At 41.0% G+C, this 11,313-nt stretch overlaps 1 protein-coding gene across 2 annotated transcripts; it reads left to right on the top strand.

Moving 5' to 3' along the window:
- Positions 1-98: 98 nt before the first annotated feature.
- kif3b (kinesin family member 3B) lies at positions 99-8,216 on the top strand. 2 transcript variants are annotated; one of them, XM_026332803.1, is made up of 9 exons: positions 99-182; positions 975-2,440; positions 2,726-2,827; positions 4,040-4,162; positions 4,409-4,527; positions 4,732-4,848; positions 5,180-5,282; positions 5,593-5,804; positions 5,896-8,216. In XM_026332803.1, the coding sequence occupies exons 2-9, from the start codon at positions 1,043-1,045 to the stop codon at positions 5,999-6,001; spliced, it is 2,280 nt and encodes a 759-aa protein (XP_026188588.1). In that variant the 5' UTR covers positions 99-182; positions 975-1,042; the 3' UTR covers positions 6,002-8,216. The 2 variants fall into 2 exon arrangements, with proteins under 2 accessions (XP_026188588.1, XP_026188589.1); XM_026332804.1 differs by having other exon boundaries at positions 101-182; positions 978-2,440.
- Positions 8,217-11,313: the final 3,097 nt, after the last annotated feature.

Raw genomic sequence — 11,313 nt, 5'->3', positions numbered from 1 at the left:
TGGCTCACTCTTACTCACATGCTCCCTCTGAGTCATAAAATTTGTACGAATTATTTTGATTCTCCACTTGTGCCTGTTTTGGGGGATATGGCTCGGTCCTGGCAACCGTGCCCTGAACATTGCGGGGGATGAGGCGGCTAATGGCTGACTGGGAGTTTCGGATTAGTTAACGTTAACCATCGGTAAATATTACACGACGTTTTAGCGTGGCATGTGAAAAGTTGTGTATGGACAGCGTTTGTTTTATGAGGCCATTGTGCTTTTGATTTTTCTCTGGCAATGTGTGTTATTCGTGTACGCCCTTGTTGCTAGCGTTAGCCAGGTAATGCTATCAGGCTTGTAGCTAAGGTTACCAGTGTGTTTGCCGTTGCTAGGCTAACGCTGGTTAGCTTTGACAGTCTTTATTAGCATCAGTGGAGCTGATACCAGAAATAAAAAAACATCGTGCTATAACCGAGTGAGTTTTCATAGCGAGTGAGTTGTCTCTTTATAACCTGAGATTTCAACGTCGACTAGTTAACGGGCTGAGTTAGCTTCATTAGTTAGTGGCACCGGTGTGTTAGCAGATGCTGCTTATTTATCGTTATTTAAATTACTCCATCGACACATTTGAACCCACAGGAGGTTTTATGTTTGTTGTGTGTTTAGTGTGTTAGAGATGTCTGGACGTCTTATGTCTGCTTCAGGTTTACACTCACTGAAATGTGCTCCGAAATTAAAGCATAACAGAAACAAACGTGCATTTAATTTAGCTAAATGTTTGACTCAGACTATTTCTACAACTGGAATTAAATCTTGTTGGGATCAGTGGTGGAAAATTGCTAATTAATTTTGTAACGTTACTGAAATACTAATTTAAGGTATCAGTACTTTATTTGAGTTTGGAAGCAGATTTTGACTTGCGTGTTGTTCATTATCAAGTCTGTGTGTCAGTGTGACAGGTTGGCACTAATCAGTGAATTTGTCTTCTCCAGCAGGTTCTGATGTGGGCATTTCTATCGCTAAACTGTACCTGAAACTGGGTTGGCCGCTGCTCCTCACCATGTCCAAGAGCAAGAGTTCTGAGTCGGTCAAGGTGGTGGTTCGTTGCCGCCCTATGAATGAAAAGGAGCGGACTGCCAAGTTTGAAAGGGTGGTCTCCGTTGATGTAAAACTGGGCCAAATTATTGTAAGGAACCCCAAGGAAGCTTCAGCTAATGAACTCCGCAAAGTCTTTACATTTGATTCAGTCTATGACTGGAACTCCAAACAAATAGATCTGTATGATGAAACATTCAGGCCCCTGGTGGAATCGGTTCTTCTTGGGTTCAATGGGACCATCTTTGCCTATGGGCAGACGGGTACAGGGAAAACATACACTATGGAGGGGGTAAGAAATGACCCAGAGAGGAGAGGGGTGATCCCTAATTCCTTTGAGCACATCTTCACACACATTTCACGGTCCCAGAATCAGCAGTACCTGATCAGAGCATCATATCTAGAAATTTACCAGGAGGAGATCAGAGATTTGCTGTCAAAGGACCAATCACGTCGTCTCGAGCTCAGGGAGAGGCCCGACACTGGTGTGTATGTTAAAGACCTTTCATCATTCGTCACCAAGAGTGTGCGGGAGATTGAGCATGTTATGAACGTGGGCAACCAGAATCGTTCAGTAGGTGCCACTAACATGAATGAACACAGCTCCCGATCTCATGCCATATTTGTCATCACTGTTGAGTGCAGTGAATTGGGTGTGGATGGAGAGAACCATATCAGGGTTGGCAAACTCAACCTGGTGGATTTAGCTGGCAGTGAAAGGCAGACTAAGACCGGAGCTCAGGGGGAGAGGCTTAAAGAAGCCACAAAGATCAACCTGTCTCTCTCTGCTCTGGGCAATGTCATATCAGCTCTGGTGGATGGCCGGAGCAGCCACATCCCATACCGAGATTCAAAACTTACGCGTCTTCTTCAGGACTCCCTTGGGGGCAACGCCCGCACTGTTATGGTTGCCAACATTGGCCCAGCATCCTACAATGTGGAGGAGACTTTAACAACACTGCGCTATGCCAACAGGGCTAAGAACATCAAGAATAAACCACGTATCAATGAAGACCCCAAGGACGCCCTGCTGAGGGAGTTTCAGGAGGAGATTGCGAGGCTGAAGGAACAGCTGCAGAAGCGCTCTGGAAAGAAGAAAAAAAGGAGCCAGAGGAGGAGGGCTGGGGAAGGGAATGATGGTGAGGACTTGGAAGGAGAGACAGAGGATGATGAAGATGGAGATGACAAAGGGGACTACTGGCTGGAGCAGCACGAGAAGCTGGAGAGAGAGAGAAAGGCTATCATGGAGGATCACAGTCTGGTGGCTGAAGAGAAAGTTCGGTTACTTAAGGAGAAGGAGAAAAAAATGGAAGACTTGAAGAGGGAGAAGGAGGCTGGAGAAATGCTTGCAGCCAAAGTTAAGGTGAGCAGACTTTGCTAGACTGGGTGTGTTCCTTTAAAGCCTGACTCACTAAATGCTGCGCAAACATGACAAATTGGGTTTTCATGAGACTGAACCATATACACAACCAAGCCATGAGATTTTCTCATAAGTCAATAGGCAATGTTGTTGTGCTCATATTACTTTATTTTAATACAGCCCAGCTAGCGACATGTATTGGAATCAGATGCTTTTCTGTCCCATGTGATTTGAAGTGTCCTCATCATTTTTTCTTCTTTTCTTCCTCTTCCTTCTTTTTCCACCCAGGCAATGGAGAGCAAACTTCTAGTTGGGGGGAAAAACATTGTGGATCACACTAATGAGCAGCAGAGAATGCTGGAACAGAAGAGGCAGGAAATTGCTGAACAGGTATACTACACATCTGGAACCTTTGTCTTAAGTCAAGTTACTGGATAATTCAGTTTTCAGTAATGTTTGATAACATTATAATAAAAAACAGGGGCAGATTAAAATAGCGCAAGTTATATTATCAGTGCCATGGTGCAATGAAATGACTTGATGGGGAAAAAAGAAGGATGGACAAATGAGACAAAACATGCAGTTACTGTAACCCATGGAGAACAAAGAGATGATAATAAGCCAGGGGTGGAGATGGTGGTGATACAGCTGACGTTTCAGTGAAATAACGAGGTAAATGCAGTAAAAAAAATGTAAAAATACTGTAGTTGTTAAGATCAGGTTTAAAATTACAAACTACATTCTTGGTTTTCTAGTTTTCTGCTCTAAAATTATCTTACTGAGACTCCTGCAGATTAGATAATGCATCTTTCTTTTCTCCACCTAAATCCTTCTTTGGGTTGTGTAAATCCCATCTTTGCTGTTTCGACACCTGCTATTTTCTGATATAACATTTGTGTCAGGGGGAAAATCTTTTCACAGTGGCAAAAATAATTACTTTGCTGCTGGCACCAAAGTTCTTGTAGTTTACACTTGACCTGAGTAAAATTATAATCCATGGTTGATTATTTAATATTTGACAGTAACCCTAAAACTGTCATTCATCATTTACTACAGTAGTCAGAAAAGTAGCTTAAACAATCCAAGTATTTGTATGTTCTTTCCATTTCCATCTGTCTTGTATCCAGATTTATTCCATTACTTTTTAGCCACTGTCACATATCTCCCAACCTCTTTCCTTTCACATTGATCCTTGTTGACTTTCTATAGGACATTATTTTTTGCTGTGTACCCCTCATTTAAAATAAATCAAAGTTTATTCATATAGCAGATTTAAAACAACACAAGTTGACCAAAGTGTTTCACAATATAAAAAATGGTAAAAGAAAAAGAGAGTACAGAGTAAAAAAGGAGAAACAGAACTGAATGCCTTACTTAAAAAATATGTTTTAATAGACACTTAAAAGATTAGTAGCTTATCTAATTTGAAGAGGTAGTGTGTTCCACAGTCTGCGAAAGCTCGGTCTCGCCATCTTGATCAAATTTTCCAAAGAGAAATGAGACTTGACTGACCTTTGTAGTCAGGACTTTCTGTGTAGCCTCATGACACACAGAGAGCACTGATGTTTAAAGTTTTAAATGTGTGTGTGTGTGTGTTACCAGAAACGGCGAGAGCGAGAGATGCAACAGCAAATGGAGAATCAGGATGAGGAGACGCTGGAGCTGAAGGAGACCTACAGTTCTCTGCAGCAGGAGGTCGACATCAAGACCAAGAAGCTGAAAAAGGTAGCAGCTCCAACCAGGGCTGGTCTTGTTAATGATTGTATCTCTTGTTTGTTCTGTTTCTTTTCTGGGATTTATGTGTCTATTAATAAAATCCTTGAAAGTAAGTAGGTTAGGTTACTATTTAAAATCAGGTAAAAATACATTACTGGATTTGTTTGTGTATTTGGATTGTCCATTATTCCTCTTGATGTCAGGTGTCTTATGCCAAACTCTAAGGCAGAATATTTCTCCATCTTTGTTCTCAAGCTGTTTGCCAAGATGCAAGCAGTGAAGTCAGAAATCGAAGACCTCCAGGCGGAACACATCTGTAACCGGCAGGACTTGGAACAGACCCAGAATGAGCTCACTAGGGACCTCAAACTCAAGTATGGGACCTGTACATAATACTGGTAGCCTGGCAGGAAGACATTATATCAAAAAAATTATATTAGTTATTAAACAATCTGCTTGTCACTGCAATGATCTCCAAATTTTATTTGACTCTATGCAGTTTCTTATCTGACTTAAACCATTGCACTGACAATGTTTGTCAGTTATTGCCTCTATATAATCACTTATTTGTCTTTCAGGCATCTGATCATTGAGAACTTCATTCCCTTAGAGGAGAAAAACAAAATAGTCAATAGGGCTTATTTCGATGAGGAGAATGAGCACTGGAAAACAAAGCCCATCACACGCATAGAGGAGTAAGTCAGAATACCCACAGCATGCTTTTTTTGTACACACTTCATCTGATTGACTGTGTGCACAGTTTAATAGCAAACTAGAAGTTTTGACATTAACACACATGGTTAAGTGACATGACTAAAGATGACTCCATCTAGAAAACAAAAAGACAGCTGTTGATGTATCACATCCTGAAGCAGGAATTAGTTTCAAATCACATCGAACTTCAAACATTTTGGAATAGTCAATGCAGTGTTACATAGTGTTGTTTCTATCAGCCATACAGTTCGTTGCTTTGTTGTATGATCCATTATGCTGCATACTCTCTCACTCTGTGTGCATCTGCTTCAGTGACCATCAGATGATGAGCAGGCCTTTGTCAGCAGTCGGATACCAGAGGCCTCTCGCTCACCACGCTCACATGGCTATGATGACGAAGCCTTGGCGATACAAAGTAAGCTGCACTTTCTGCTCAGCTCATTCCCACATAAACCCGAGAGTGAACATAACACACATAGCACAGACACACATAGCAGTGGTACTGCATTCGTCCTCTTGTTTCACTCATCACACCAGAATAGTTGAGTGTACAAAACACAGTGGGCAATATAGGTAAATCTGAGTGGCAACAAGAATTACAAAATGCACAGGAATCCAGAACGTTAAGCATTTTGATAAATATGCTAACCCTCCATTCGTCAAATGTACCTTGACCCGATTGATTGACTGGTCTCAGAGGAGTGTGTGTCTGTCTTGTCTCCCAGGCTGAAAACATCCTGATGCTTAACATGGACATGCCAACTCGGACCACTAAAGAGTATCAGGAGCCAGTTATCGCCCCAAAGGTGGCGGCAGCTCTGGAGGATGCTCTTAGGGATGAGGATGACATCCAGGTAGATGCCTCAGGCTTTTACAGCAGCTTGGGACCAACCCCACCAGCCAGTGCCAGTGGCAGCCTCAAGAAACCAAAGACTGGGTAAGGCAAACCTTCAAAATGTCCTTTAATTCTCATAAGGCTCATTAAGCATCTGTCTCACCTTCTGTCCTTCTCACCATCTATCGCTTAGTCGACCAAGAACAGGCAAGAAGTCAAGCACCCCGACTTCTCCTTTCAGCCCCTCCAGTCCAGGATCTCCTCTTTACCCACAATCCCGTGGCCTGGTCCCCAAGTGACCGTTTCTACCACTACTATCACTACCACCTCTAATGTGCACCTTTCCACTTTGCGACTGAACTTGAAAGCATGGGTTTTGTTTCGTCAAAGTTGTTTTGTTTGTCCAGAATACAGAATCCAAGATTCTGCAACTGATAGAGAAAACTTTAATACTAATGCTGCTTTGTAGGTTTTAACTGTAACAGCAGCACTATTAACTGTTGTCTTGAGTTTACATTTGGAGATTTGGCAATATAACACTAGGACAGCAGCAATGCATGAAGCCTCACACTTCTACATATTTCACATACATCACAGTGTTCTTAATGTACAGAGAAAATCGAAGGTGAGCTTAGACTGCCTGTGGTGGTCTACAGTATCTTCAAGGCACTCCTCTATGTTCTCTCAGATGTTTGTTACAGTCCTCTCTCTTTCTGTCAGTGTAAACATTGTGGTGGTATGGTGTGGTCTAGGTTACTGTGTGAATATTGTACTCCGGTCCCAACAGTTTACATCACACTGTGCTGTGTTTTTCTTTCATGGTTGGAGATGTGATTATATTAGAGTGGAGTTTTGAGCCTGTATGTGTGTGCGTGTGTGTATGTGACAGAGAAGAAATAGCTCAACATTTTAGGAAATGCATTTAGTCCCAACACTTACGTCTGAAATGACACTCCCTCCCGAAACATTGAACATGTCAATGAGCTACACTGAGATGTTGATTATTAATGAGTAGTCACATGGGCAAAGCCAGGCTAGTGGTGTCTTTATGCCAAGCTATAACATGCTGGCTTCATGTTTAGCATACAGACAAGACAGTAAACAATACATGTAGTTTAGAAAATGCGGGGCTATTCCTTTATCTCTGTACGATTGTAAATGTAAAGCACACTACAGACTAAGCCTCAAGTTGCTGTAATCAGTAGATGCTGTTCTTGCTGGTGCACACGAGGCAGAGGTGGGGAACGATGGGGGACAGCTCAACCCATTTTTCAGATATTCTGGCAGGGGATTAATGTTAACGTCCTGGGCCATTTTAAGCTTACTGTCCTGGAACGTGCCTCAGATTCATCAGGGTTCTAAGGTGCCTTAACCTGTGTCCCTAATCTCTGCTTTTTTATATAACGTGTGCACCTGTATTCATCTCTGCCAGTTTTTTATCACTTCCCTCAACTAATTTCTTCCAGCATCAGGCTCAGTCCTGACATTCCTGTCAGTGTGATGCACTCATTAGATGGAGAGGCAGAGCATTTGGACACAGCATTCAACTGCCCCTAGGTTTCTGTGTAAAGGGTACAGCAAGGAAGGCTAAGGGTGACATGTTTGGCCTCCTGGGAAAGAAGTGATAGGTCTAACAGAACTTTTAAGCCCCAGAGGAGCGATATCATCTTCTCAGTACTGTGTTGATACCACAACTCTGGTCAAAAAACATTATGGACTTAAAGGATCTGAATACACAAACCACTCCATTTGTTTTGCCTACAGATGTCTAATATGCAGTTTTAACCTCCATGGTTCAGCCTGCCTATCTGCTGCTCTCTGTTCCCCATATTCCAACTGTGAGGGGTGTGTTGTCCGCTTGCTGCTACTGCGTAGGGTTTTAAAACCTTCTGTGACTTTCCAACAGGCCAGGGTCAAATGGCAAACAAAATCTTCTCAAATGCTAGTGATGTGCAGTTGATTGTTTTAAGAGGCATCGGATCCATCTCAGTCGTAAAAAGTCGAAAGTACTTAAAACCAATGGATCTTTGCTGTTTGACCCATGCCTTTCTACTTTATGTATTTAACAATGGATATCAACTTGTTGATAGGCAATCCTCAGTCACTTTTTCAGATGTAAAAAGCAAACATGGATTCCCATATTGAAAAAAAAATCTAACTTATAATCTTTCATTTTTATATACAGATGTAGATATAATTTTCTATTCATTTTTTTCTTTAAAATAGTTTTATTTTTTGAGCTTTTTAATTTAATGTTGAAAGTTTATTTTATTTTTTGCATCACACATGTACTGTCTTTTGTATTCAGCTAGGTACAGGCATGTTTTTGTGTGTACACACTTTAAGCTTCAGCTGATGGGTTCTCAATGGAGGAAAATGTAAGTCAACTGTTGCACATAGTTGATTTGGGGAAGTGGAGACTGCGTACAGAAAGAAATATGAGATTAATTCATGTCACGGTTGACTATTTACATGTCTGTACATTTCACCTAATAAACACAAATCTAATCTTTAGGAATAAGGCCTGATTGTTGTAACTAACACTGCAGTGCTTGTATACATGCTGCATGGTTTTAGCATGCTTGAGTAATACATTTGGTTGTTTGAGTATTCGTCATAGAAACTTGGTAAGCAAAATGTGAATGTCTTAATTTAACTGAAAACTTTTTGCATCTGTATCCCATAGCTTCATCACTGGATCCAAACTCTGTATCTAAGACTTCTGTGACCAACTTTTATGTGCTGGTATTATTTTTATAGCCAAATGACAAATATGCTGGTGCACTGCTGTCTGTGTCTGCCTATGTCTTTTACTTTTTTAGTTTTTGTTTTTTTTATTAAAGACAATTCAGTGATAGCAAAATTGTGTTATGTTTTGGCTTTTTTTGTTCAGTGCTTAATTCCTATTTTCTATTTGATAAGCGTATTTTTAGTTTATTATTTTTTAGCCATTGTCCTGGGGAAGAAATCCTAGACTAAGTTGATAGTTACACTCCCTATGATCTCTTTGGACTTCAGGAAGAAAGGCATGCAATTTTACAAAATGCAGATTTTGTACTATACTAAAAAGTGTAAAGATATCAAACTTCTCTGTGACCAACTGATAGTTTGCTGGCATAAAATACTGTACATTTACTCAAGTACTGTATTTAAGTAGTAGTAGTATTTTAAGGTAACTGTACATAAATATTTCCTTTTAATTTGACTTCACTGTAGTACACATATTGTACTTTCTCTCCACCACATTAGATTGCTAACTCTAATTTTCAAAATCAGATTAATGAAAAAATACAGTATAAACATATTAACGCTGTATTGGGCCATAGGTGGGGAAATCACACACTATATTGCAGTACTTTAAGTAAAACAATTCAGTTATTAAATAATTTCAAATTATGGACATTTAAGGTATTTAAAATAAACTCTTACCTGTACACAATAATGCATCAATAATATTGGTCAAATGTGAAATCCTGCATACTTTTAGTGATTTAAGTATATTTAGATAAATGCAGGACTTTTATATGGACACAGAATTTTTACATTACAGTATTTCTACTTAAGTTAAGGATGTTGGTGCTTCCAGCACTGATAAAATAAACTAAACCGTTAAATGTGCAAAAAGTCAGATGAACATTTCAATGGAATTGCCGTATTTGTGTTAAATGAGATTTTGACTCATTGCTGGGCACCTCAATGGGTATCCGGTTATTCACCTGCCTGACCCACAGGCCAAACTTTTTTCTGTCCTCAAACTACAATAACTTTAAACTCAACTAACATACTTTAAGGTAGCTTTCAACAACATCTACCTTATCCTAGGCAATAACTAAAACAGCTGATCAGACCCACTCAGTTCTCAAACCAACCAGCATCACTGGTTCTTCCACCAGTGTCACCAATGTCTGACTCAACTTTTGTATGAGAATGTAGATTAATCCTCAGGTGGCCACCAGCATCACAGAGCCTCACCCTCAACACAACCATCCATAATAGAATCCATTCAGTCTCACCTGCCATCAGCCACTTCACTGTAATGAAACAACCAATCCTATCTAGCTGAGTAGTATAGTTACCATGTGCTAATATAACCAGTATACAGGCATGCAAGCATGATCTGATATCAAATTCAGTCAGTAAAGAACAGGAGACTTGCTTGTGCTGTTCTTTGATTTAGCAAATTTGTTCCACACAGTCTAATGAAAGAACTATTAGAGTATCTGAGGATACGATTGATCCACTGACCGAAAGAACGGTGACAGTAGAATATGGGCTTCAGTCTGAGTGGCACCTACTAACCATAGGGTTGTACATTGATGGTATGACAACCATGACTACCACAGCACCACGGTATTGGATGAACTAAATACGAACTTTAAGTGTGCCAGGATGAAGGATTTTAGGTCTGCTCTTTCAAGAGAAGAGTTTTACATACATGAGCTAACTCCAACAACGTTAAAGAGGTCTGACAGTTTGAGCAGGTAGTGCTGCAGGTTTCAGTGATAAAGAGCAAACCCAGGGCCCAATACAGCAGGTGGACAATGGCACTGAGAACCCAGACAACAAGGACCTCCAGCCTAACTCCCACTACAATGCCTGCTGCCCAGTACTATGTACTTATTTGACAGCTGGCAACGCTACAGAGAATGTAGTCAGAAGAGGGTTAAAGTGCAAAAGCAAGGCTGGCGATAACACAGAGTCTGGGGACACAGCACTGACAGGAACTCAAGGGACGCTGAACTTGGGGACAGTATGGACTGGGTTGGTCTAGTCTAAGCATGTCACAGCCTAGGCTTTAGCACAACAACAGCAGCTGATGGCAGCTAGGAAGAGACAGCTAGGTGTGCAAAAGCAGTCTCAGGTGGTGCAGGGTCAGTGGAGGAGGTGTGTATAATGTGTTTTCACCTCCCAGAATCTTATTAAGTGGACAGGTGAGTCCAGGTGTAGCTTTACCTTTTACTCACTTTTACTTACTGAACAAGCAAACAACTACAAAAAGACACAATGCAGGGCAGCTAAAGACAGGGAGAGGGGCTAACCACAAGCTAGCAGCATGCCATGCTAACCAGCAAACCAGCCATTTAAACCAAAGGTCACTCATCAGTCTTGGAAATGCAGAAAACAAACTATCTAATCTCAGCAGGCAACACGTTACACACTCCTGTTCAAAGCACCATGAGTTCACACTGCAGCTTCTACACTTACCTGAGTTTGTCTCAACCATTCACCTGTCTTCTCATCCACAGTCATTCCCTGGAGCTGGCTGCACTGTCGGCCATCTTGTCCACTGGCTGCTTTAGGCCCCTCCCCCTCATTTCCAACTCAGATAACAGGGAAACTGATTTGACCTTAAACTCTATCATAGGCTGTTTCTAACCCATCCTTCATGGCATGTCATTGCAGTGAATTCACTTCTGCCAGAATCTACTTGGAATCTGACACTACCACTCATTTCCTGCAGTGTGCCTGTTCACTGTTTGCGTCTGACTTGTTCACCTTCATAAACAGCAAATTTACATCCAGGGAAAATCCATCTTTAATTGTTTCATTATAATGTATACAGGTATCAAACACTACTATTACCAACCAAAACAGATAGGGGTCCCAGTGG

The sequence above is a fragment of the Mastacembelus armatus genome, chromosome 7 (genome assembly GCF_900324485.2).
Source record: "Mastacembelus armatus chromosome 7, fMasArm1.2, whole genome shotgun sequence".
In the NCBI taxonomy this organism is placed as follows: Eukaryota; Metazoa; Chordata; class Actinopteri; order Synbranchiformes; family Mastacembelidae; genus Mastacembelus; species Mastacembelus armatus.
Note: the sequence above shows the minus strand (reverse complement) of the source record. Positions and strands in the feature narration are given on the sequence as shown.